General features: G+C 36.2%; 1 protein-coding gene across 1 annotated transcript; it reads right to left on the reverse strand.

The window, feature by feature from the left end:
- Positions 1 to 2,662: 2,662 nt before the first annotated feature.
- SLC6A14 (solute carrier family 6 member 14) lies at positions 2,663 to 27,657 on the reverse strand. The gene is made up of 14 exons (XM_024559359.4): positions 27,407 to 27,657; positions 25,992 to 26,157; positions 22,613 to 22,744; positions 20,923 to 21,084; positions 19,986 to 20,121; positions 18,513 to 18,645; positions 16,743 to 16,883; positions 11,377 to 11,605; positions 9,536 to 9,661; positions 7,686 to 7,804; positions 7,010 to 7,109; positions 6,655 to 6,764; positions 4,395 to 4,562; positions 2,663 to 2,992 (listed from the first exon to the last, which is right to left on the reverse strand). Exons 1-14 carry the CDS (start codon positions 27,452 to 27,454, stop codon positions 2,825 to 2,827), a joined length of 1,938 nt encoding a protein of 645 aa, XP_024415127.2. The 5' UTR covers positions 27,455 to 27,657; the 3' UTR covers positions 2,663 to 2,824.
- Positions 27,658 to 27,932: the final 275 nt, after the last annotated feature.

The raw sequence follows: 27,932 nt of genomic DNA on the forward strand, positions 1-27,932 counted from the left end.
GCCTCTCTCAGGACACCTTAATTAATTTGCCACGCCCCCTGGTCATGGACAGACTAGTCCTGGTAAACCTCAGGGTGGTGGAATACGACCTTGGAGAACTGGAACATTTCGTGGTCACCAGGCGTTTCAATGGCATCCTAGTGAACCATAAACCCACTGGGCAGGCTGACAGCATGTCCTAATTTGGACGCAGGCATTAAATGCACTTGGAGTGGATTCATTTGCCTGTGTGTGTTCATACCACATTAATTATTGTTTAGAAGGGGAGGATAGGCCAAGTAAGATGCAAAACCCAGACATTATTAATTTGCATACTCACAGTTAAAGAGTGGATTAGATGTTGCTAATATATATTTTACCAGGGAAGGAATGAAAACAAAGCACAGAAAAAAATCATTCAAAGTTTTTTAAACATAAGCTACAGTAAAAAAAATCTAGTTGACATATAGTGATTTTAATTTTACTCAAGTGTGAGAAATGGTTTTCTCTAGCAGTTTATACTACAGGGATGTTTACAAGTCTCCTAGTTTGCGTTAAAGTAAATGAGATTTGATAAGACACTTTCCGTTTGCACAACAGTCTTTCTTACCACTGTGGGATCTGTGTGCACTAATATAGGAAGAGCTGTCCGTGAGCGCCCTGAAGCGTACCAGGCACTCTGTTAAGATCTGTGCCTCGCACCTTTGTCAGGAGTTACACACACTCGTACTGAGCTCTTAAAGGGAATCTCTTCCTAATCACCCCTCCCACTGCCAGTTCCAGAGTCTTTCATTCGAAATGCATCTACATCTTTCCTGAGTTGCAAGAGTCACCTGTAGAAAATTACATGCATTTTACCATTTTGTAAGAAATTCACACCCAAATAGCATCAGAATATAATAGTAGAATGTCTGTGATATAATATGGATTAAATGTAAGAAAAAGAAGTAGTTCTTAGCTGTAGTCACCCATCTATTTCATACAATATTTTATAAAATCCAGCATAACTGAGGAATTAACAATCTCTTGAAGTTCATAACAGCATTTGATGTACCCTCAAAATATTTTTTAAAGATTTTATTTACTTTTAGAGAGGAGAAGGGAAGGAGAAAGAGAGGGAGAGAAACATCAATGTGTGGTTGCCCCTGGCGGGCCCCCTGCTGGGCACCTGGCCTGCAACCCAGGCATGTGCCCTGACTGGGAATCAAACGGGCAACCCTTTGGTTTGCAGGCCAGCATTCAGTCTGCTCAGCCCTACCGGCCAGGGATACCCTCAAAATATTTAAGATGAGCTCATCTTATGTATGTGTACATACCTCGCTGAGATTGTTCAATTACAGGCCTACCAATTCACCTACATTCAGGCTTGCTCCTCCCTAAACAAATTATTAGTACAAATCAAGGAAATACCTTAAGCCCTTACTCCCTAATCTTCAATCTAAAAGGAGAGGAAAAGAAATATAAAATGTGATAGAAATTAACCTTTAACATTCCTCTTATTTCTTCCTTGCCAAGAACAAAAGCTAGCAGTGGTGTGTGTGGTCCTTAAATTTCCCAGTCCCAGATCCCTGCGATATTCTGACAAAAGACTATAAGCGCGCTCCTTAGAAAAATGCAGGCACACCTACACCTAGAAAAATATTGCATATAATTTTACTTCCATATGTTTCTGAAGCCCAAATTAAAAACATTAAGAATAATTGAAACGTTTCTTACGTATTTAGGCCATGTTCATCATTCTAGGCTGTGATGCTTCAACCGATTTTCAATAATATGTAATCAGTGTGAAAAACTGTTAGTGACACAGTGTTTTCATTATGTTCTGCAGGGAAATGGGGACGTAAGACTTTCTAATTTGATTTCTCTCACTCTTGACAAGTTTGACAAGTTTTTCTCCTAAAGTATGTAAATAAGTTCTCACCTGTAAGTAGTCACATCTTCAAATAAGACAAAATCATTCCACTTGATTTATTAACTATATAATGCAACATAAGTTTTTTAATTTGTTTGAAGTCATTTCTTCCTTAGTACTTGGTTCCATATTCCATTTGAAATTTCACCTAGATTTCAGAGAGTACGATGAACTACTGTGAACTTTGTGAAGCAGTAGAAATTAGACGGGTCAGATGTCCCTTCCAAGTGTAACCCAGGAAAGACGCTCCATGCGGAAGTATTCAAGGACTCTGGTTTCCGTTTTCTAGATTTCTCATTAGGATCCTGGCCACAGGATCCTAATTTTTGTGTCTTATTTAACATATGAAAATAAAGAACATAACTACTAAGTCCTCAAAGAAAAGTGAGCCATAAATACATGAAGTTTTTAGACTTTTAGATCACTAGTATTAAACTACAGTCCCCGTGCTATATACACAGTGTTTTTCCACCTATGTGTGACATTTCTAGTTCACTGAGGCCTTCAGTTTTAACACATTCTTTTAAGTATACTGATTTATTTTCCCCAGCTTTATGGCAAAAAGACTGTATAGCAAGAAAATATAAGCAAGTAATATTTTAAAACTTGTATGAAAAAAATATAACTGTTTTCTATGTAATTCGCTCAAATTTAAACCTTCAGTATATTAGAAAAACCTGATGGTAATATGTACAAAATGTTACTGTGAAATGCGCATAGTGAGTGTTATACAGATAGATCATCTAAAAAGAAATACAATAAGCACATTGATAAAAATTAGCAGATTCACATTTTATATTACATTCCTCCTTAAATGGGAAAAATAGTTGTTACGCTATTATGAACATAATATATACATTTTTGTTCAATTAACATACAAATAAATAAAATTGTCTCTATTCTAAAGTAATCACATTACACAGGCACATATTCTTAAAAATTAGAACTTATTGTGGTTTCTGGTTTCCCGCTGCCACTGATAGTAGGTATTTCGTGGTCCGCCTCCTTCTTAGGATCTGCCATGTCTTTGTATCTCTCCCCGCGGTGTCGTTCCAAGTAGGGGCCCCAGTTAGAAGCTGGTCTGCAGCAGCTTACAATGCGCTGAAATGGGAAAAATGCTGTCTTAGAACTTAAGTGCTACAATCTGTAAATCAATAAATTTTCGCTTTAGAATGTTAAATTTCTTTTTTAGGAGAAGATTTTCTTTCTTTATTTTTGGAGAGAGGGGAAGGGAGGGACAAAGAGCGGGAGAGAAACTTTTATCTGTTGCCTCTTGCATGCTCTCAACGGGGGACCTGGACTGCAACCCAGACACGTGCCCTGACTGGGAAGCGAACTGGTGACCAGTTGGTTTGCAGGCCAGTGTTGAATCCACTGAGCGACACCAGCCAGGGCTGGAATGTTAAATTTCCTTGCCCTGCCCTTAGGGGGACAGTGAGGTGAGACTCTAAACCAGTGTACACCTGGGAAGTTTCAGGAACCAAAGAAAGGGAGCTGCAGGGTGAAACAGCTGGTCTCCATCCATTCTTGAGTGGGCTTAGGTTTATTTACAATCTGACTGCTGAGCCTACCTTCCATCACCCTTTGTCTTAGTGACATGTCACAATCAACTCCATCCCTCTAGGCCTCCATGGAAGAGGGATGACTTAGGGTCTAGTTCAAGTCTAGTTTAATTTTGTTCAAGGTTATTTACCAGGCTTTTTTGGTCTACACATGCTATTAAGAAATACATTATAAAGAAATCAGGATTTTGTGTGTGTGTGTGTGTGTGTGTGTGTGTGTGACCATATTTTAAAAGTGAAGATTATAGATGTAAAACTAAAAGGTCATCTGCATTGCATCATCTTCTAGGACAAGTGAGTACCAGTACAGATATAATAACTTTTATGTGCTAAGCGCTGTAACAGGACCTGAGGCCACAGCAACAAGCAAGACAAGACTTCTTCTTAAAGGAGCTTACAGTCTAGTACAGGGAGACACGCAAATCTACGTACAGCATAATACAATGTTATGCACGTAGCAGGGAATGTCTGTCTCAGGCATAAAAGTAGCCTAAGGAAAGAGTGACTGATTTCATCCCATGGTCATGATCTCACATGACCACCATATGGGTAAATTAATCTTTGCTTTGATCCTAGTGCTTTATATGAAGTACAAATAATATTAATTCTAAATTGGATTTAATGGGGTGACATTGGTTAATAAAATCATATAGGTTTCAGAGGTACAATGCTCTAATACATCATCTGTATATAAACTAACAAACGAAATAGAAACAGACTGATGGATAGAGACGACGGACTGACAGCTGTCAGAGGGGACGGTTAGGTGGGCAGGCTGAAGAAGGCGAAGGCATGGAAAAGCCCTCACAGACAACAGCATGGTGATTGCCAGAAGGAAAGGGGGTGGGGGAAGGGAGGAGAGGGCAAAGGGGGGATAAATGGTGATGGAGGGACACTTGACTTGGACTGGTGAACAAATAATACGAATTTAACGTGCTTACCTCAAAGATGTTTCCTTTAGCTTGAATTATTTTTATAACGGCCATAATTGGAATCCAGATAATGCAGAAAATAATCATACACCAGCCTAGAGCAACTCCCCAGTCAGGATATGGAATTTTACCATAATCAGGCCTCTCAAATTTTACCAGTGACCAGATAAAAATTGCCTGTGAAAGTGAACACATGGAAAGACAATGCTACAGAGCAGACTTCATTGCACTAGTGATTTCAATTGCACTAATTATCAGCAACTTGATTCCATCCCTTAGAAATAATTTATCAAAAGCAATTACAATGAATGAAAATACATTTGAGCAACTGAGACAATCAGGCAACTCGGCAGAACATGACAGCACTCAGTGAGCCAACCTATGTAACTTGTATTTGGCTTTGAATAAATTCTTCCAAAATTAGCACCTCCATATACACATTTATAAAAGATGCTAATGTTTGTTCAACATGAATTTCAATAAAATACCATAACAGATAGCTGATGGAGAGTACAATAATAGCTGAAATTTTAGTATGAAGTTTTAACTTACACTAGCATGGCCTTATTCTATGCCATCAGCTAGCCCACATCTGAATTAATTCAGTGAGAATGTAAAGTACACAGTAGTGAACACGCTTTTGCTCCTTGCTTAGCAATTGTTTCTCTTATTCCCCCCGCACAGAGCATCCCGACTCCACATCCAAGCACACACGCACTCACCTGCTGGTAGCACGTACGCATTTACCAAAGCACACTTCACTTCCCGCCTCTTGAGGAAAAACCAGTTCAGTGTGTGCTTGGGTAAAACTGAAATCTGAGTCTTAAAGCCGAAACATGTTAAGGACAAGTTTTTAAAAAAATCTCTTAAAAAATATGTTGTACCTAAAACTAATCAGATATTTAGAAATCTGTAAAACAAAGTGATCAAACCCAAAAATCACCTAGTAGTAGTTCCTGTAAATTTAGTTTACAATGTCTTTAGATGCGAGAGTCTTTATAAAATAGATAATCAAATTTAATTTCAAAACTAAATAGCTTAATTGCATTAATTTAGTGACAGTAACGTAAATACATCTTACAATTACCATAAGTGTATATAACTACAAGAGACGAAGGAGTGATAGTGAAGCCCAATGTGCGTAACTTCGCTCTCACAGCTGGTGATGTGTATCATGTCATGTTCAATAGCTTTGCGTTTCAAAGTAAACTCCGTTGTCGAACCTACGTAATGAATGAAAGCTGGCTGGCTAAAAGTCTAGGTAGGTCTTCTGATTTGACGAGGGTCTTAATGTATTACAGAGACTTGTCAGAAGGGCCAAACTATACTTCCCAGCACTGTCAAAATCATTTACCAAGAATGTAGGGCATGCAAACATTTTAGCTCAGCACATTTAGTCTCCAGCTGCTCACAACCTGAAACTGACCTTGTAATGTTAAAAAATTAATTTCCTCTGGAAACAAATAAGCATGGTACTTCAGACGAGAAGTAAATTTTAGATCAAATTATTCAATGGCCTTTTCTAGGCAAACCGTTGAATCATGGCGGCACTAAGAACCAAAACATCCCCTGTGAAGCTTTGTCACTGTCACCCCCCCATTGTCTTCAGTGGAGAATAATTGTCCATGGCATTCAGTGTTGCGCTGGCAGGCAGCCATTTGGTACTTGAAGGTAGCGCGTGTGTGAGTCCTGCCTCTGCGGTACGAGGAACTGTGCTTTCCCTCAGCTCCTACAGAGCACCCACTGTTCAGTTCACTAACATAGCCTATGGCCTCTACTGACACAGCTGAGTCTCTTTTGGTGATATCATATAGTAAGTACTTCCTACAGAGAGGAAAACTATGCATTGAAATAGGAGTGTTGCTTCTTAGCAATCAGTGTATTTGGATTGAATTCCATGAAGGCAGAGCACGGGTCACGCGCATATTTGCATTTCCTGTAGCTAGCATGGTGTTTAGGGAATGAGCAAATGAATGATTTATATTTATTTGTCCTACTGGTAATTCTTAAATACGTGGGAAATCTAAGTCTATAAGAGCCTGTTCACTTTGTCAAATAGTAAATGTGTAAACCCGTGGCCTCAAAACTAACACTGCCGAGGCAGTGAATGTAGGCAACTCGGAGGCAGCAGTCATAAAGCAGAAGTTGAAAATCATTAGCTTATGACATTACTTTGCCTTATTGTCTCCAGTGTGAGTTATTCAAGGTTATCTTAGAAATGTTTAAATATATATTATTGACAGCAAATCCATACCATATTAATACTTACAATCAAAAGAATAGGCGTAATGGCAAACCAGCAAGCTCTCCACCATAGCCAGAATATCCACCTCTTTGCTCCAATCATCATTTCTATGTCTTCAATGAATCTGTTCCCTCCTAACAAACATCAACCGACAGTGCATTCAGTCTTTGCTCGCATTCCCTCCCTGAGTCGTTGTGGCCCCGATTTCCTGCCAGAAGGTTTCCCTGTACTACAGCGACAAAGCATCCACCTTTACGTGTTATTTATACCGTATTTTGCCCAGTTGTGTTGTAATTTACTATTACAGCGCAGATAGTGGAAATGATCAAACTAAATTATTTTAATAAAAAGTCTACATAAGTCTGTAGTTACAACTTACCATAAATCCAGATGACCCCTATTATTTCCAGTATAGCTGCAATCAAAATGCCCCATCCAGCACAGAAGTGGTCAATGAGATTAACCCAGTAAATGCCAGCCTATCAAAAAAATCAATTACTTCTAAGTATAATTTGTAATTATCTTTATGATTGATTAGACATTTAAATTGAATTTATTAATTTGATTTTAAATATGCTCCTTGGTTTCATCTCGGACAAAAATGTGAGAAGGAACGCTTTCAAATGTCAACACAAGTGTGGATTTAAATATCTCAAACATGATGCACCTTTTATTCTGCGCTGAGTCAGATAGTTAATTATCAAAATGACAGGCGGTGTCTGTGCGTTCCGTAGCAGCGGCCGAGATATAGAGTGCATGCTTAAAGTCTGTCACTTTAGCAGTTAAGGAAAGCGCTCGTTATTGGGCCTCCTCCCCCCCCCCCCCCCCCCCCCCGCAAACTATACTTACTATCGAAACCGTGCTACTGAGGGAAACGGCCTGAACTAAAACTCAGAACACCCTGGTCCAAGGCAGCCTTGGACTTGTCATTAAACATCCTCGTAAACTTCGGTTTTCTCACTTAGATAGTAATTGGATGTCAATTTAGAATTTCTCATTTAGACATAGATACATGTTCCAAGTAATGTTTTGTCTATAAAAAACACTTAGTGTACCTGAGTTACACAGACGAGACCCAGGAGGAACAAAACCAAGCAGCAACCCAAAGTTATAGGAGCCCTCATTTTCTTCATCACTTTGGGAAATAAATCTTGAATTGTTGTTGTGATCGTTTCTTCAGAAGGGAAAAAAATAGCATGTTATATGTCAACTCGTTTGCCAATGAGTTTAATCACACAATTCAACTATGTTAATGAAACTACAAATATACGCTGAGAATGTGGTCTGGGCCCTGCTCCCTGCTTTGAAGCGCCACAGAGCCCTTTCCCTTGGCAGCCACCACTCGCCAGTTCTGACAGGAATCAAACGCAGCTGCATCTGTCAGTTTTAGTCTGTTTTATAAGGATTTTCATTGGTAGCAACTATAAGGAAACAGGTCCCCGAGGGCTGAATAGTTTGAAAGGGTTATAGGAAAGGAAGAAGTCCAGTACAGCTTTCCAAAAAGGTGCACATTTGAATAAACGACATGGGGACAGAAAGGCCTTCCAGGTGTAAGAAAGAAATGTGCTCATGAAACGGGTACTGGCTTAAAAGTAGAAAAATGTATGAGGGAAAGGACTAAGAAACGCATTTGAAATATTTGAGGACTTGGAAAATCAATCAGAAGAGGCAACACTCTATCCTGTAAACAGTAAAGTATTAAAGTGTTTCATGTACCCTAACCCGTGTGGCTCAGCTGGTTGGAGCCTCGCCCACGGACTGCAAGGTGGCAGCAGGTTCCGCTCCCAGTCAGGGCACACAGCTGGGATTCGGGTTCTGTCCCCCGTCAGCACGTGTACAAGAAGAGAACCAGCCAATCGATGTTTATCACATCGATACCTCTCACGTCGATGTCTCTCACATTGATCTCTCTCTCTCTCTCTCTCTCTCTCTCTCCCCTTCCCTCCCTCCCTTCCTCCCTCTCTAAATGCGATGAAAAAACGTCTTCAGGTGAGGTTGAAAAAATGTTTAAATAACATGTTTTATGTAAGAGGATGATATAATAAAAGCGGCTTCAGAATTTCTAAGTGTATACCCTAAGGAAAATTCTTGGGTGTACGTAGAGCCACGTGAAGAATAGTCAACGTGGCCGTGTGTGTAAGTGTTCAAAGGTGGAAATGATCCAAATGCCCCCGTCATTACGGCAACAGATTGTGAATTAGCTGCATCTCTATGTCTCTGTATCAACACAGGTTCACAATAATACATAAAAAACAACTGTCAGAATGACATGCATGGAATGAAATTTCACATTTATGGGAGCATTTAACATTTATGGTATTTATGGGTACATTCTAACATGTATACAAACATGGATGAATGACGTCATTTATGGTGACGTTTGTTTCTAGGAAGGGAGGAATGTGAATTGTATTAGGGAGAGTAGCAGGAGATACCTCAAACTGATCTGTAGCAGTTTATTTTTCTAAAAAATGTCTGAAGCAAATATGATAAAATATTAATGTTTCCTCCTTTTGGGTGTCTGGTTCATGAGTACTTTGTATTTTTTAAATTTATCAAGAAGAATTATTAACATTTTTAAAAGATTTTATTTATTTAATTTTAGAGAGAATGGAAGGGAGAAAGAGAAGGAGAGGAACATCAACGTGTGGTAACCCAGCTGGGGATCTGGCCTGCAACCCAGGCATGTGCCCTGACTGTGAATGGAACCAGCGACTTTTTGGTTCACATGCTGATGCTCAATCCACTGAACTACACCACCCAGGGCTAAGAAGAAGTCTTAGAAAGATTATTTTTAGAGTAAAACCTAGGAGGAGCAACAAGGGTTAAGAAAAGAATCTTTTTAAGTAGGGGAAACATGAGTGCAATGTAAGAGGGATGTGTTAACACTGGAAGCATTACTCACCAATGGAAGCAAACTGAGAGTCGAGACCCAAAGTCAACAGCATGAAGAAAAATAATATGGACCAAAATGGCCCACCAGGGAGTTGGGCTAGAGCTTCTGGGTAAGCAATGAATGCCAAATCAAAACCTGAGGAAAATGCATAGCATTTTAATTTAAATTAGTTTCCAAGAAAAGTGACATAATTGGATATTTTCAAAATTACATACTAGAAGAATTTCATTTCATACTAGAAGAATGTGGTAACCCAATTCATGATATACATTCTTTAGCAGCTATTTCACTTTAAAAATATTTGGTATGGTTGTTGTGCAATGTGATAATGTGAACACATGACATTAATTAAGCTAGTGAGATTAACTTTATGAATGGTACGTTTGTCACGTAGGAAATCTAAACTACTTCATTGATTTTATTTAATTGACTTTGTTTTTTTTAAGATTGATGAAGAATAACAACTATCTTAAACCCTGGAAACCTAAATTCAGTTACCTTATCTACCCTAGAAATTCTAAAAGAATTACACTATCAAAAAAGATGTGTTTATGGAACTTTTTAGTGTCCAACCATCTCTTCAAATGTGTACCCAAAATCATAATTAAATCTTATTTTGTATTTGATGCATGTTTATCTTTAGAGGTGTTAGTTTTAAGTATTTCAATTCTCCAACCTCCCAGATGACCAACTTAGGACTCAGGAGAATTACCTTCTAGTCTAGGCACTTTCACTTCCTAAGCATTTGATTTTCTGCAAGACTTAACATTTCTGTGCATCCACCCCCTCCTCTGTATATGAGGAGCTGGACAGTAGATGACCTCCAAGGCCCCTTCTAGTTGTAACATTCTATTCTCATTCATCAGTCTCTTCATCAAGTGATACTAACCATAAATAAAAATTTAATAAGAAACTCTTACTTAAAAGAACCCTAAAATTATTTTCCTGATACTCTGTAGCCAAATAATTAAATGACCCTAGCTAATGTCTTTAAGGTTAGGAAGTTCATTAATCAGACTACGTTCCAGCTGGACACAGCCTGACATTTAAAGTCACTTGGGTTTCTATCTGTATGATGTTAATGTGTTTTAAAGATTCAGACCAATACTGTAATCACACATGGAGGAACATATATATGTATATACATATGTGTACATATACTTACCAATATACATATATACATATACTTATACATATACACAACAGGGAACCTTTTTACCCTGTTGGTGAGAATGCAGACTGGTGCAACCACCATGGAAAGCAGTACGGAGATACCTCAAAAAATTAAAAATGGATCTGCCCTTTGACCCAGTGATTCCACTTCTGGGAATACATCTGTAGGAACCCAAAACACTAATTCAAAAGAACATAAGCAGCCCTATATTCATTGCAGTGTTGTTTACCATCACCAAGATATGGAAGCTGCCCATGTGTCCATCAGTAGATGAGTGGATAAAACAACTATGGGATATTTTTACACAATGTAATTCTACTCAGCCATAAAAAAAGAAAATGTTACCCTTTGCAACAGCATGGATGGACCTGGAGAACATTATGCTAAGTGAAATAAGCCAGCTAGAGATAGTCAAGGGCCATATGATTTCACTCACATTGAATCTTATGAAAAAACTGAACTAACAGGTAAAGTCACACTCATAGAAAGCAGGATGACAGCTGTGGTGGAGGGAAGTTAGGGGGTGGAGGGATTGAGCTAAAGGGAAAAGAACTCATAGACATGGACAACAGTATAGTGATGCTGGGCAGAGTGGGGTATAAGGAGACTCAATGGTAATAGAAAAAATGCAATAAACATTAAAAAACAAAGTTAATAATAATAATAAATTCCATACCTGATTTTACAACTTGAGAAACTTCCTGTCCAGATATGTGAGCCATGTGTCCCAATATAGAAAAAATAGCAAATCCAGCGAACACACTTGTGAGGCAGTTTGTTAAACAAACCACGATGGCATCTGAGTAGCAGTTGTTATTGAACTTATTGTAAGATGATAGAGCAACTAAGCCACCCCAAGCCACTGAAAGGGAGTAAAATATCTGAGTGGCAGCATCTTTCCAAACCTATGAGAAAATAGTTAAATATTTAAAAATACACACTCTTAATTATCATTTGCATAAAATATTTTATATATGCAAATGAATAAATATAATGAAATAAACATCCAAGTACCCACTACTAAGCCTGAGAAATAAAATGTTATCAGTCTGTTAAAGACCTTGTATTGTCCTTAATCATATCACCCTTCCAACCACCAGTGGTAACTGCTACCCTGACTTTTGTGTTTATCATTGTCTTGTTTTTCTTTATATTTTACTGCATATATATGTAAACCTAAACACTATGACATTTAGCTTTACATTTTTGGAGTTTATAGAAAAGTTTTTTAATACATGTAAACTTATACAACTTCCTTTTCCAGTCAGTTTTTTTGTGAAATTTATCCCTTCAATTTGAACCAAAAGACATTTCAATTTTGTAAGTCAAAAATGAAAGAATACAGGCAAATTCATATGGTTCAGTTAAAAATATGTAGTTTTGAACATTTGATTGACTGCTGTATTGCCCCACTGTGTATATCACACCTCATCCTTTATCCTACTGATGGACATTTAGGTTGCTAAGTATTTTGCTGTTAGAAACAAGGTAGCTGTGAATATTCTTGCCTGTCTCCTCATATATGGTTGTGGGACTGTGATGTCATAGAATATGTGAGTCGTCTCTTTTGCTAAATATTGCCAACTTATCCTTCAAAATTGTTGTACCACTTTGCACTTCTACCAGCTGGATATGAGAATTCCCATTCTTCCACATCCTTGCTAACATTGGTCAGAATTTTTAATACAGTCTAATCTAGAGGCTTGAAGTGCAAGTTGATTATCCTAATGAATTTTTCGGGTTACCATGTTTTAATGTGTTATACTGCACAGTTGTGTTTTGTCTGTGAAATTCCTGTTCATGTCTTTTGCCATTTTTGTTTGCATTATTCGCCTTACTGGATCTTTAGGAATACTTTATGTAATTTGGATTCTAATCCTTTGTCTACTATATTTGTTAATTTTTCTCCCAATCTGTGGCTTATTTTTTCATCTCCTATCATTGTGTCCTTGTATGAAACAAAGATTTTGTTGTTTTAATTTAGCTAAAGGTGTCCATCTTTGCTTGTATTGTATTGTCCTACATTTCTATTAGAAAAATAATTGCTAAAAATAATCCTTAACCCAAGGTCATAAAGATAGCATGCTATATTTTCTTCTAAAAGATTTAAAGTTTTGCTTATATTAAGTTTTGATTCACCTGAAATTGATATTGTGTATATTAAATTGGAAATCTCAATGAATTTTTCTTTCAATAGAATATCAATTGTCCAGTGGAGTGGAAGGATGGGGAGAAAATGAAGACAGTTGTGATTGAATAACAATAAAAAAAATGGTAAAAAAAAGAAAAAAGAATATCAATTGTCCAAAGATAATTGATATCATCAATTATATCAGTTAGATACAAAATATATCAATTAAATAGTTCATCCTTTTCTCATTGATCTGCATTGTCACCTCTGCCACATATCAAGTTCCATATGTTCATGAGTATTTCTGGGGTTACTATTCTTTTCCACTGGCTATATGTCTATACCAATGCTAACACCACATTATTTTAATAACTAGAGCATTATAATATTTTTTCATATCTGGTAGGACAAGTCTTCACTTCTTCAGAAACACCTTTTTCTGTCTCTTTCTTTTTCATATAAATTTTAGAATCAGTTTTCAAGTTCTACAACAAAATGTGCTAGAAATATTGACTCTACATATCAATTTGGGGACAACAGAATCATAATTCTAACAAGGATAGTACTAGGCAATTTTTGAACAATGATGATACTTTTAGGCATCCCTTAGATCACCCAATTCCCTCATTCCATGTTTTGATTAGAGCCTCATGTAACTGGCCTCATCACTTTAAGCAGCCCCCTTCTCTTCATCTCAACCTACTCACCCCTCAATTATTCTCCCTTTCACAATTTACCTCCATTATACCTTTTCTAAAGGACAATAATTAATCTTAGAAATTAATCTAGGTAAATCCATTTAACAATGAAATTCTGTAGATATAACATCACCCCAAATAAAAAAATCAAATTGTGCAGATTTCAAATAATAGAGCAGGCATATATTTGGTCAAGAAGTCTTTTTTGAGTTTATCTGAAAACAGGGCTGGTCAGTGGAAGCAGGCTATATGACGTGACTAAGAGTTTTAGTTGTGTAGTCAAAAAGAATGAAGTTTACATCCAATACCTCTCACTCTCTTTGACTTCAATTTATTTAACATGTTTAAACCTGTTCTTTCATCTATAAAATGGAAATGGTAGCAATAATAATTATTATGTATGTTAAAATGATGTGAGAAACATGTAAAGCAATTAGGATGCTCAATGGTAGTTATTATTGTTATTATAGAAAATAATCATGAATTGATACTCACTTATGGATGTTAAAGACAATAATTTCCCCCCTTAAAGGTATATAATCTATTTTGAATTACAATAGAAATAAAGTTTTTATAGAGTAAAATGAATATTACTAGACCTTCAAAATATAGCTTGATATTAGATTATTGTTACACTGTAGTTGTTTTACAGTGGTGAGAAGCCAGTAGGAAGCAAATGGATAGATAGATAGATAGATAGATAGATAGATAGATAGATAGATGATAGATAGATCGATTGATCATGGCTATTTTACTTATATATAACAAAATCATGTTAGAAATAAAATGTTCTTTTATTTCTTAGGTGGTTGTACATATTAAAAGAGAAATAACACACTTATCTTGGTTGTTCAGCTCCTTTTACTTGTTATATTACGTATGTATATGTGAATTAGAGGGAGCTGGAAATGGTGTGGCAGATGTGAGTTGTGTAAAAATGCTACTGAATACCATAATGTTTACCTAGGTTGCAAAGAAAAGTGAAGCAAAATCCCAAACAGTTATAATGCCCATGTCTACCAATCTCATAGCTATATAAAAGGTAATTACTTTAAGGGTTAGGAAATCTTAATTCAAGATGCAGAAATTGGTTGTGTAAGCTTAACTAAATCTGAATCTTTCTGAGTCACAATGTTACCACCGTAAAATGAGTGAGTTAGTAAAGTAATCACTGAAGATCGCTCTAGCTATAAATTTGTATGGCTCTCTACTCTGCCACAGATCTCAACAGAGATCAAATATACAAAAAATAAGGAGAAATATGCATTTCATGCTTAGTATGTGGCCAGAGAGGAAATTTTTAAAAATCTAAGAAAAAATTCTAATTGCCAACAAACCCAAAGAAGCAGTGGATATAGTGTTTGTGTTGCAGTGGGGAGCTGGGAGGATTAAATTTCATGTTTCACAAAGAGCTTTAAAGATGACAGAGACACAGAAACACAGTCCAATATAATAGATTCATATAAAATTTTTAGGATAGTTTCAAGGAACTATAAAGCCCAGGTGATCTGAGTCTTGTAAAAGCCACTTAAATATGAAAGGGACTTTCCAACTGTGCTCAAAGTTATGGTGTTTAAAGAAAATGAAGGTTCCCCTTCTTAGATAAAATGTTGCATCTATAATAACAAACAAGGATGGGCAAAGCAGGATTACAGTTGTTCATATGGAAAAAGACATGCAGGCTATGACTGTTACAATAGTTGAGTTGTAATTCTGATGTGGCTGTGCAAGGAGGTGAGCCATGTTTACCTGTGCTACCATCTTGACTGGAAGTCTCCCCTATCTCAGTTTTCAACATGCCTTCCTCAGTAAGCTTAATCATTTCTAGCTTTTGATTTAAAGTGAAAGATGTGCTTTTCTTCCTTTTGCTTGAACACTTAGAAGCTATTGTGGAGTTGTTTATCAACCTAATTTCAATACTGTTATGTCTCAGAGAATAGGGAGGCCCCAAGAAGAGGGAGAGAGATGGGAAAATGGCTAATGCATGGAACATTCAGAACACACACATTTATAGATTAAGTTCAGTGTCCTATGTGGGTGTGATTTGTGGTGCCTCAATATTTACAATAGTAACATCAAAAATTACTGACTATAGATCACCATAACAAATATTAATAATTTAAAAGTTTGACATAATCAGGAATTACCAAAATGTGACAGGGACATGAAGTGAGCAAATGCTATTGAAAAAATGGTGTCAATACACTTGCTCAACATAGAGTTGCCACAAACTTCAATTTATAAAAATCACATTATCTGAGAAAAGCAATAATGCAAAGTACCATAAAATGAGGTATGCCTGTGTTTAGAAAATAGCAATTGCTGGTAATAAGCATGACTCCCACAAAGAATACAATAGCAAACAAAAGTATCTATTTTGGATAACATTCCCAGATGTGACTAATAAAAAAGTGAGTGCATTTTTAGGTTGTTATCAAGACAAGCATAGTATATGGACTACGCTTACTTTTAATGTTCCTTACAGTCAAAATTGTAAAAGGTTTTATGTACCTGTGATTCAGATACCCATTATCTGGAGATGGAGGAAATTAAAATAGGGTTACCTAATTTATATCCATGATACACATTTATGTTTCTGGTACCAGTGACAATTTTGTTTATGGAATGCTTCATCCATTTCAGGTTTGTGTTTCACTTCATAATTCATTTGTCAAAATTTGATCTTACCTTTGGGATATTAACTTTTGAAGAGAATTAAAATATATATCATCTATTAAACTTTCAACTGTAATCTTTAAATCTACTATGAGTTTATCCAATAAGACACATGATCCTAGTCATCAATTTATAGGTGTTCATGCATGAAATACCCTTTGTCAGATTAATAAGTCTCAAATCAGCTGTGTGGGGGGGAATGGTGGGGAAAAAGGCAGACAACTGTATTTCAACAATAAAATTTTTAAAAAGTGAAAAAAAAATCCCAAATCTTTGTGGTCAAATAGAATCAGTTATATGAATAAAAGGACTTTTAGAATCCTATTGCTAAAAATGATTGTCTCATTTCCAATAAGAAATAATTAGTGTCATGTAAAATAGCTAAGTCAAACATCATAGTGGACAGAAACACTAATAAATGTAACTGTATATTCTTTTGCAAGCTACTACATTATGACACTGTTATGTTGCCAAAGATTTTTGGCATTCGATTTAAGGTTTATTTCCTCAGATAATTTGAAATTTAAATTGTCTTACCTCAGCTTCCATAAGTTTTGTAAAGTTTGACTGTGCTCCAATATAGTATGAAATGCCTTTTGACGCACCCTCCAGAGTTGCACCTCGTATTAACAGGATGAGTAGGACAAGATAGGGGAAAATAGCTGTAAAATATACCACCTATCCAGAAAAACAATCAAAAGTTAATTTCATTTAAAAAATAATAGTATGCAACTGTATAGAAATAAAGTCATTAGCCAGTTGAGATGAACAAAATTAAGTATCAAAAATTTCATATGGTTATTAATAAATCTGATGACACCAATAGCTAAATTGCCATAATTTCCTCTTCTTATTCTCACCACTCTCAAATGATCCATTTTGCAAACATTCCGATGTATGAAACAGTATTTCCCACTTTCATGTTGTAAACACACAATATATCAGTAGTGATAACGTGGAATCTAGATGGAGTGTTTCATAAAATATATCTTTATAAATGCCTGAGGGAACTGAATATCACCTCCCTGTACATTACTACATTGAGTTGGGAAGGAAAATGATTTTAAAGCCTGCAATGTTTAGTATATACTCAGTCCCCAAGGAGAAGGAAAATAATCTCCCAGGAGATGTCCAAATCCCATAAAAGCTGATTAAAGTGAACGGTAGACACTTGTTGTTATTGTCATCCTTAAAGCTACCTTTAATATAGTGTCACAGCACACATACAAGTGCACCGCTCATGTCCTAGATAAAACATGATTCTGAATGAGCAGACCACCTTTGAGGCTGGCTTTTCATTAATGTGGATGATTTCTTTGATCCATAGATGTCCTATGTTTGATAATATGGCCAAGGAGAAAATTTAAACAAGTCATCCAGAAGCCAATAAAAATTAATGCATTGGGTTAATGACCTTTAATGCATTCTTTCAATATTAACATCAAAAAGGAACCAAGGCTTTCAAAAATGTGCAATTGAAACATTATTTTGGAAAGTTTCCACTGACTCTGTGATGTTTACAATATTTTTGAGATCTAACAGCATGTCTCATCACAACTGAACATTCACAAAATGTGCTAGATATTGTACCAGGGATCAAAGATAGTATCCACAGTTACTCCTGCCCTCCATTTTAAAGGGAATTTTACTCTAGTGGGAATAAACATGTAAACTTTCACTTTTCTGGGTACTGTACAACTGCTCACAGAGAAAATTTCATGTCGTTCTCTGAAATTAACATGATGCTCTCTGAAAATTTAAAAAGTAAAACAATGAAGGGGGAAATTATATTTTTCATAAGAGGACTGCTGAGAGAGAGAAGTTTCTCAGTCATTTTTAGCAAACTTTAAGAGAATGATTACATAGTTGGTTTTTCTTTTTCCGGTCTCCTCCTAACTAGGGGAATCCTGACATAATTACCCTATAGAACAAGGATCTGCACGTTCAAAACCAAACATTGCCATATATAAGATGCTTATATATTCAAGATGCTTGTTTAAATAGTAGGAAAAATAATTTTAAAATATACTTGCAAACCACAGGATTTTTTTTATCACCTAGAAGGGTCCAAGTTTTGACTAAGTAATTGCACAACTATAATACTGATTTGTGCTTGTTTTGTTTTATTTTCAATGATAGCAGTGATCTGGTGTATTTCTTAGATCTAGAGTGCCTACTTACAAAGCTTTTCACACATTTGAATGTTCCCAATATGGAAAAAAACCATGCATTTGATAATGCTCATAATTGAACTACAATGATATTGGAAAACAGCTCCATCAGTATCTAACGTGTTTTCTAAATTACCTTGCCAGAAGACTTGATTCCTTTAAATAGTGCTGCACCAACTATGACCCAAGCCAGAAGAAGACAAAGTGCTAAATACCATACAATTCCTCCAGTCTCATCCAGACCACTTGAGCGTTGGAGTGCCACTTTGCTGAAAACACATAAACCCTTTTATGAACACAGAATCACTTGTCTTAATACACTGAATTTTGTCACATTTAATCCAGGGGGAAGCCTCATGGGTATTTTATCTTATTAATACATCAGTGCTGTGTCAGCCTTTTATTGATACTGTTGTATGGAGAGGCAAAAATAGTTCAGTGAAAAGCCAGACTGACTTTATGCTTAAATGCAGTTGATCTGTAGTTGCAAGCCCTATAATAAGAGATCTACTGATTCCTTTACCTATAATTTTTCTCTAATATTTCAAAGCGCCATTATATAAAAAATAACCTTGCATTAGATTATTTCATTTTACTTATTGTATTTTTCTCAGGTTAAAATAACAAAGACATAATTTAAAATTACATTGAAATAAAGAACAATCTGGCGGTAACCAGAGAAAAGGGGGAAGAGGGATAATAGGGGATAATAGGGGAAGAGCCTTCAAGGAACATGTACAAAGGACACATGGACCAAGCCAAAGGGAGTGGGTTCAAGGGTGGGAGGTGGGAGTGGGTGGGGCAGGGGGGCATGGTGGGGTGAAAATGGAGACAATCATACTGGAACAACAATAAAAATAATTATAAAAATTAAAAAATTATATCAAATATTTTCTTCTTCATTATACTTGTATTTATCACCAAACCTAATTGATCCTGCTATTTATAACGCTTTCAAAGGCATTCTTTAAAATTCTATGATTTCCACCAGGACTTGTGTGGATCTGGGATTTTAATTCATAGCTTGATGTTTAGGAACATTCAGAAAGAACTCATTACAGCAATAGTCAAGAAATTAGGTCAGGGTAAAGGGTAGGTATACAGTAAGGAAAATTAAAAAAGAACATTTCAAATTAATAAAAGTAAATATGACTCCAAATATTTTTTCTACCATATAGTGACAATTATAAGCAAAAAGGATAATAATGAATTGCAGCTTTAAATAGCAATTTTATCCACAAATTACTCATCACCCAACTGTTTATCATTAGAACTTGTTAATTACAGTCTAAAATTTGAATACTTTTTCTTCAAAGCAATGGCCTAACTTATAATTAATAAGTGCTAAATAAACCGTTACTGGCAGCATTGTGCCCATTTACATAACTAATTTATAACTGATAATTTGTTGACTATGAGCTAATTTTGCATGTTACTACTATTCACACAGGAGCAGTAAACATTTGAATCAAATGGAGGAGAATTTGCTCTGCTTCCCTTTTTTCTACTTATATGAGTTAAAAAAAAGAGGTAATTAATATTTTATCATTATTTATAAAAAACTTTTTAGTAATATCTATTTAAGAAGTAGATCGTCTAGGGTACTTACTTCCAATACTGTTCACTGGGAAGCTGGCCTGGCTGATAAACTTCGCTTCCATTGATGCAGGTCAGATTGTTGAAATCTACCCAGCTTTTATTCACATGGATGATCGCCTCTTCTATACTCACATTGCAGTGAGTTACTAGAAGTTATAAAAAGAATGCACACACAAACACATACTTAGTTTTAGTAGAGTACTCTCCTGGAAAAAAGTTTTAATAGTAAAATATATAAAGACTGTCTAAATCATTACTTGGTGAAGGCAGGGTAAAAATCATACAAATGGAACAAGACACGCACATTCAGTATTTTAAATCTCTACTACTAACCTAGGTGTGAGTATGAAAGATCATATATCTATGATTACATTTATGGTCATAACAGCTATAAAGTAATAATAATTTCAGTTGGGATTTAGTGCTCTAACTAAGGGACTTTCAGTATGTGGACTTATTTAATCTACATAGAAAATGACACATTTAAATCCCTAACTGTTCAATCTTTATTACCTTACCCTCTGATATACAAAGGCAATCCCAGTGGTAATAGCCTACAATATTAATGCTACATTACTCCAAAGATTAGCAACATATGACATGGGCAATACTCACTGTCTCCTGAAACACACTATGACTATCAGAGACAGTGCTTTTCTCCCTTTATCAACTTCCATTGTCTTTTTTCTCTCCTGCCCATAGCTTAGATCTGCAAGAAGTACTCCTAAGTAGTCGTTTAGCTTTCCTGCCTGTCCTCAGAAATTAACGTTGCTTTAATCAATTTTCAGGTTATACATGCTTTATTCTGTTTTTATCACTAACCTATGGCACACTTAAAACTGCCCCAACTTGGTTAAAAAATGATTTAATATTTTAATCCTATTATGAAATATAAAAGAATAAAGCAGAGTTAACAATGTTTTCAAAGATAAATAAATGAATTTTACCTATTGGCGATCTGCTACAGTTTTGATCTGCCCAATAAGAACAAGTTTTCCATGGTAGTTCACTTCGAAAAGAAGCAAACAGGTAGTAAAGGCTGTAGGCAATTATGACATTGTAATAGATGGTCACAAAAATGGATATCAGGACCATTGTAATTCCCACACCTGTAAAACAGAACAATTAAAATGAAAAACCAACAACTGAAGTTTCTTTTGCTAATTCATAAAAAAAAAGCTGCATCACAATTTCCACAAAATCTATTTTAAAATGAAAAGGTTATTCCAAACATCTTTTTCTTTGAGGAGTAGAGAGGCAATACTACAGCCTAAATAGCTTTCTTTTCAAATTTAAAATTATTTTGATGATTGGCTTTCTGAGATAGTTTTTAGTTGATTAGAAAAAGGTACTAAGATCAAGGGCATGTCCATTACTCTTTCTTGTGAAGTCTGTAAATTCTTGTCAGAGTAGGTACTATTCTTTAAAAACAAAAAAAGAAAAAAACTATTCAAAGCTCATATCCTATTGACTCACTGACCAATACTTATATCTTGATCTATAAACCAACATTTTGACAAGTAAAAGATAAAGCCTATAAATTAATGTCCTGAACGATAGTGTACACCATTTCTACAGTACATGTAAAGGAAATGCAGCCCTGGCTGGTGTGGCTCGGTGGACTGAGTGCCAGCCTGCAAACTAAAGGGTCACCAGCTTGATTCCCAGTCAGGGCACATGCCCGGGTTGTGGGCCAGGTTCTCCAGTAGGGGATGCAGGAGAGGCAACCGCACACTGATGTTTCTCTCCCTCTCTTTCTCCCTGTCTCCAACTCTCTAAAATTAAATAAATAAAATCTTTTAAAAAAAATTTGTAAACGAAAATTCAGTAACTCAGTGACAATCTGAATTTCAACTTCCAAATTATTTTTTAACTCAGTAGTTTCAAAATGCAGTTGAGCATACTGCATGTAACTCCTATGCTTAAGACTAGCTTTTGAGTTAGTTTCCTTAATATTCCAGCACAATATACTGTTCACATCACTATAAGTTTAATTTTGATGATACTTGAGGCTTTTACAAATAGTTTTCAGTTGCTAGAACATTCCAAATTATATCTGATTTTCAGATAAAAAGGCTGTTTGGTGTTTAATAACAGTCCAGGCATTAAAAAAAAACTTTTACTGGTATCTTATTCTGTTAAGAGCATCCAAGGGAAAAAACTGTCACCTGCCTTTCAATTTTTCTGAGTGAGGCATTATAAAACATATGCAAAAGCAAGAAGGCAAAGACCACCTGAAGTAGCAAAAGTCAGAGCCATGAAGTGACTGCAAAGTAGGACCATGTGCCAAGAGATTTGAAAAGGTGAAAGTAGGAAAGGAATGATACCCCTACAACCCTCTCTAATAGCCTTCCTTTCCCCTTCCATATCTGCAGCCTGAGACAGCCAGAAATAAAAGTTAACATTTGATTTTTAAATTCTATGTTAGCAAATATGCAAGAAAAAAAGTATGTGTCTTTGCCTTTAACCTATCTAAATCTTTTTTTTTTTTGCTAAGAAACTCACATTAGAATAGATAAATAAAATTTTTTTTTAAAAACCTGTCCAAAACTTACACAGTTTTATTCCACATAGTGAGGACAACTATATGCATGAATAGGACAGTCAGTACAATATAGAAAATGTTTTAATACCAACCTTGGAACAATGGAAGAATTTTCCATACTGAAACTGGACCTAAGCTAGCAAATTGTCCTAGTGAACACTCTAAGAAGAACAAAGGTAACCCAGCCAATGCTAGCATAATTGCATAAGGGATCAAGAAGGCACCTAGAAAATGCAAAAAAGAAACAAAGCACTATTATATCCCCAAATCTTGATGGCATTTTGACAACCAGTGTAACATTTGAAAGCATTCTTATATAGTGGTGTCAGAGAGTACTGGGTTTAGGCCCCAAATTCACTACTTTCTGGGGGAAAGTCCTTGATTCTCTAAACTTGGATTCCTCATCTATGAAATGGGGATGCTAGTACCGTAAGTCCTCACTTGACACCCTTTATAGGTTCTGAGACTGTAAGCAAAATGGCATATAATTAAACCAATTTTACCAATGTTGCCAATTTTAATAAAATGAATCGATATAAACAAGAGGTAAGCTCCTATGGCATTTCATCAATATTATAACAAAACAATGTTGAGCAAAATGACATTATTTGAGGACTGGCTGTATTTCATAATGAGGTTGTTGTGGGTATTAAAAACAATAGCCAATAAAAAACAATAACAACAAAAAATTTTAATAAATAAATAAAATTAAAAATAAAATTAAAAAAAAAACCCAGAGGATTCAAATAATCATAGACTTTGGATCCAGATGGAACTAGGTTTATATCCTGGTTCCACCATTTACTAGGTAGTTATGTAGCCTGGGGCAATTTACCTAACCTCTAAACTTTGCATTCTTCGTAAATGGGAAGAACAATGTGTACCAACTTATCAGTGTGTGGTAAGAGTTTAATTACAGAACCTATGAGAAAACACTTGGTGAAATGGCAGGAACACAGCATATGTTCGCAATTAGTTTGCCTCCTTTCTCTTTTAAAAAATAGTCTATTTTGAAGACATAGGGTGTAAATGTTAAATGTGGTTCAGAGTGGAAGTCATTGCAGTTAAAGTCATTACTATCCAGTTATAACGGTCTTCATTCAATTTAATAAGAAATTTATTGCTTTTGTTAGAAGAGCTTAAAATTTTGAGATGCATTTAGAGTTAACTTTCAATTTCATAAGGGCTAATCATCTTACATTTAGATTATCCAGGCCCCTTTTTTAAAGAAACAATCTTTTATGTTTTTCCTGGCCATTTTTGGAGCATAATATTGCTCATTAGAACTTTTATCACAGTGTGGGTAAAAGCAGGGACATAATGCTAAACATATTGATCAAGTGTTCTAGAAGTCTGAACAAAATTTAATAAGAAAATGTGAGGATCAGTGGATAAAAATGGGCTTTTGGATTATGTACATTTCATTTTCCATGTTACATTTTTTCTCATGCATTTTTCATATTATGATACTGTAAAATCACACCTGGAAATTACATTTTTCCAACCCTCAAAATATATTCTACTATAAGTAATGAGACAATAACTACTTGTCATATACAAGTTACTAGGCATTTGCATACAGGGACAAATATGTTTTTCTACATGTTGCAACATGCATACTATCAGCACTGTGACTAACAGAAGTATAAATCCTGTCAATGGTAAATATGAGGAAAGTGTAATGCAAAATATCCCTGTTTAAATACAACAGTAATCAAAGGCTTGCTAGCCCAGTGTAAATAGGTTTTGGGGGGAAAGAAAAATAATTATTTCCCTCAGTGTTATATGTGACTTTTTACCCATTACATTTTTTTTCATTATTAATAACAACCATATTGGTAAATTGCTAATACAATACAGTGGTCATGAATTCATAATACTGCTGACCTAGACCTTACGGTAGTACACTTGTCTTTCATAAACTGTTAAAAAGAATCTACATATAAAAATGATTCCAGATTTTAGCATATTTTTAACTTCAACTGACCATATATTTAAAATTGGTTCTATTAACATTCGACAAATTTGAATTTTATGTTCATCTTCTATGATTGGGCAAAAAGAAAAAGAAGCAATTGAGAGAGCCTAGATCGTCCATTACCCAAATGATGTGATCTTTAAAAACTGAGAGCCCACATAACATATTAATTATTAGAGGAAATGGTGAAAGATAATGGTATACAATAAATAATACTATATTACTTTGGCTTTGTTGAAAAATGCTCTACTAAACCTAGTTTAATATGGTTTATACCTATAAATTGATGGCAATGACTGGGTCTATGTATGATGTCAAGTCACAGGGAATTTCTTATTCTAAACCTGAATACAGGAGGCTGGAATAGAGCTTGAATGCTTCTCTTCATTACACTAGATTTTAAGACACAGACACCAAAAAGATTATGATTTCTGACCCATTTTCCAGTTCAGACTTACAGCAGATTATCACAGGAACATATCATGACTAAATGACATAGGCTCTAGATAGGGGAATTTTTTTGCCACCAACACAAAGTTTTTAATAAACAGAGCTTCTTTCTTAAGTCTCTAAAGGCCATTGTGAATCTTTTAATGCGACCAATTAACAAGGAATATTAGATTGAAATATCACCACACAAAATCCTATTGTACCAAGAAAATAATTACAGTGGCACAGTTTCACTGGTACCCAATTATGAAATAAAAGGGCATGTCACCTCTGTACTTCTAAGAGAACCTGTAATTACAAGTAAATAAAATATGGTGTAAGTGAAAAGTTGTTTCGACATTACTTGACAATTATGCAGTTCATTCTGTATCCCTTTGTGTGTCATCTGAGTTATTTTTTTCTTCTTACTCTAATTGAGCCTTCCTTAATGATTTCTGGGGTATAAACAGTATTCTTTTGCAGAAATTAAACACCTAGTCTTGAATTACATTCTATTGCATTTTAGAAGGATCTTCTACATAATCAATTCAATTAGGGATATATGTAACTGAATATTGCAGCTTCAAATACTAACCCTTTAATTACTTTTTAATCAACTATGTCCACACTTAAATTTCCAAAATGCAATGCCATACCCCATTTACACAATTTATTTGAGTTTCTTATTTGACCTAGAATTCACTGTCTTTTGCTTAGACTCAGCTGTGTATTAAGCAAAACAGTAAGGTCTCAACAGATATCACAAGAACCTATAAATTAAGAAAAGTCAGTCACAGTTGAAGATTACATAGGATCTCAAATGAGAAACTCAGAAGTGCTGAATATACAACACTTATCATGATTATATCTGAGGATTTTGTGAGGCCACCTTCCTAACTGGAGCTGGCAACTTATAATCTAATAATGAATGCAGTATGCTTGTTTCCCATCTTCCCACTAACCCAAAACATCATATACCATTCCTCAGTTCATAAAATATCCTCAGAGGCCATACAGCACCCTACTTAAAACTGGAGGGGAAAGAAGTGGGTGGGAGAAAATACCTCCGCCATTGTTGTAAGTCAAATATGGGAATCTCCACACATTCCCCAATCCAACTGCATATCCAACCATAGATAGAAGATAATCCGATTTTTTGGACCAGTTGCCACGGTCCTGATTCTCATCATTCTCACCAACATGGAAATTCTCAGATGACACCGTCATTTTCTGAAAAAGGGAAAGCATCAACACTTATTATTAGAGATTCTACTATTAAAAATTCCACAGAAACATAACTTCATAAATGCAGAGTGACAGTGAGAAACAGAGTGACAGACAGACACAGAGAGAACCTGAGAGCCATAGAACCGGAGCCAAGGGGAACGCTATTAAGATTGGGGAGATTTCTGCTAACAGTTGCTTTTATTTTACAACATTTACCCTTGAAATGAGAAAGCTCTGTAGGCAGATATTTTTACTACTTCTTTGTGTTAGATTATCCAAATTTTGGTGGAAATATTACATGTGGCACCAAGCATGAAGGGCAAATAAAAGTGGACAAATAAGTTTTGAAATACAAAAGTATTTACAATGAATTAGGTAAAATCAACACTTGAGATTGTACAAGATTTTTGAGAGTATCAACTATAGTTTCCACTACAAAAAAAAGGAAGGAAGGAAGGAAGGAAGGAAGGAAGGAAGGAAGGAAGGAAGGAAGGAAGGAAGGAAGGAAAAGGAAAGGAAAGGAAAGGAAAGGAAAGGAAAGGAAAGGAAAGGAAAGGAAAGGAAAGGAAAGGAAAGGAAAGGAAAGCAGAGGAGAGGAGAGGAAAGGAAAGGAAAGGAAAGCAGAGGAGAGGAGAGGAAAGGAAAGGAAAGGAAAGGAAAGGAAAGGAAAGGAAAGGAAAAAGAAAAGAGGGAAGGAGGAAGGGAGGGAGAAATTCATAGACTCCCTTTCCACAGGCTGATAGATTTGGATGTTTAGCGTTAAGGGAAGTTTATCTTTGCTCCTTATCTTGGAGAGTAAAATCAGTGTTTTTCTGAAACCCACAGAATAATACTCAGAGACAATTTTTCCTGCCCCACCAGGTGGAGCAGCTGTCTCTCCACTTCAGAGGAGATGGGTTATCTCCCAACCTGTTAACTGCTCTGGGGTATGGAAGGTTCCTCAGGTCACATAAGGACAATGTATTTTCTCATTTTCCTCCAGCATATGGACACAGTCTAGAGAGGAGCGGAAAATAGGGTTTTCGGGGCACACTCAAGGCAGAAGCTGAGGTGCCCCTGTCTTCCAGCTACCGGAGTAAGAGCTGTTCTATTTCTCCTCTACTCTATGAGGACACGTCAGGCTCACTGCCAAGCAGTTGAACAGAAATGTGGAGAAGGAGTAGTATCCATAAAAAGCAAAATCTGAGATTTGGCTCCCCTTAAAATTTTCCTCCCCAGACCCTCCACACCTCCACAGCCCCCAGACCCCTACCTCCTTCCCTCTGCACTTGAAGAAGCTGGGACACTTCAACTTGTCCATTGTTCACTCACTCCCACTGCTTGCTCCGCCTTGTCTCGCAGTCTGGCTGAGCTCCACTGGTGGCAGGTGCACACTTCCCCGCTGCTACCTGTCAGAGTGAGCCACCTTGTCCAGGGGTGGGAGCATTTATGGAGCGAAGCTCTCTCCTCCCCCTCTAGGGCTATCTGTCATGTCAGTTACTGGAAGGGACCAAAGTAAGGTTCTGGGTTTTCCCCAGGTAAGCTGACATGTAGCAATCCCTTGCCCGGCCCCAGGAAAGGGCAGGGCTATGAGAGAGCGGGAGCTGCGGGAGCTGCGTGAGCCAGGACGATTGACAGCTTTTGACTCAGAGCCCAGCCGGTGCCTTAGCAATCTCACCTGCTTTCCCAGTTTCTCTGCTTACGTCTAGCCTCCTCACTTATTCTGGGCTCTGTCCTAGGGCCAAGTGCTGATTCCCACTGGTGCTGGAGGGGACAAGGATTAGGGTTAGTGCTGTCCG

This window comes from Desmodus rotundus, chromosome X, assembly GCF_022682495.2.
Source record: "Desmodus rotundus isolate HL8 chromosome X, HLdesRot8A.1, whole genome shotgun sequence".
NCBI classification, from domain to species: domain Eukaryota; kingdom Metazoa; phylum Chordata; class Mammalia; order Chiroptera; family Phyllostomidae; genus Desmodus; species Desmodus rotundus.

Coding starts and splice junctions, on each gene's coding strand:
- SLC6A14 (XM_024559359.4), bottom strand. CDS start 27,454: ATGGACAAGTTGAAGTGTCCCAGCTTCTTCAAGTGCAGAGGGAAGGAG. Junction 26,158..27,406: donor TCAAGTGCAGAGGGAAGGAG/GTAGGGGTCTGG, acceptor TCCCTTTTTCAG/AAAATGACGGTGTCATCTGA. Junction 22,745..25,991: donor GACTTACAACAATGGCGGAG/GTATTTTCTCCC, acceptor TGCATTTTCTAG/GTGCCTTCTTGATCCCTTAT.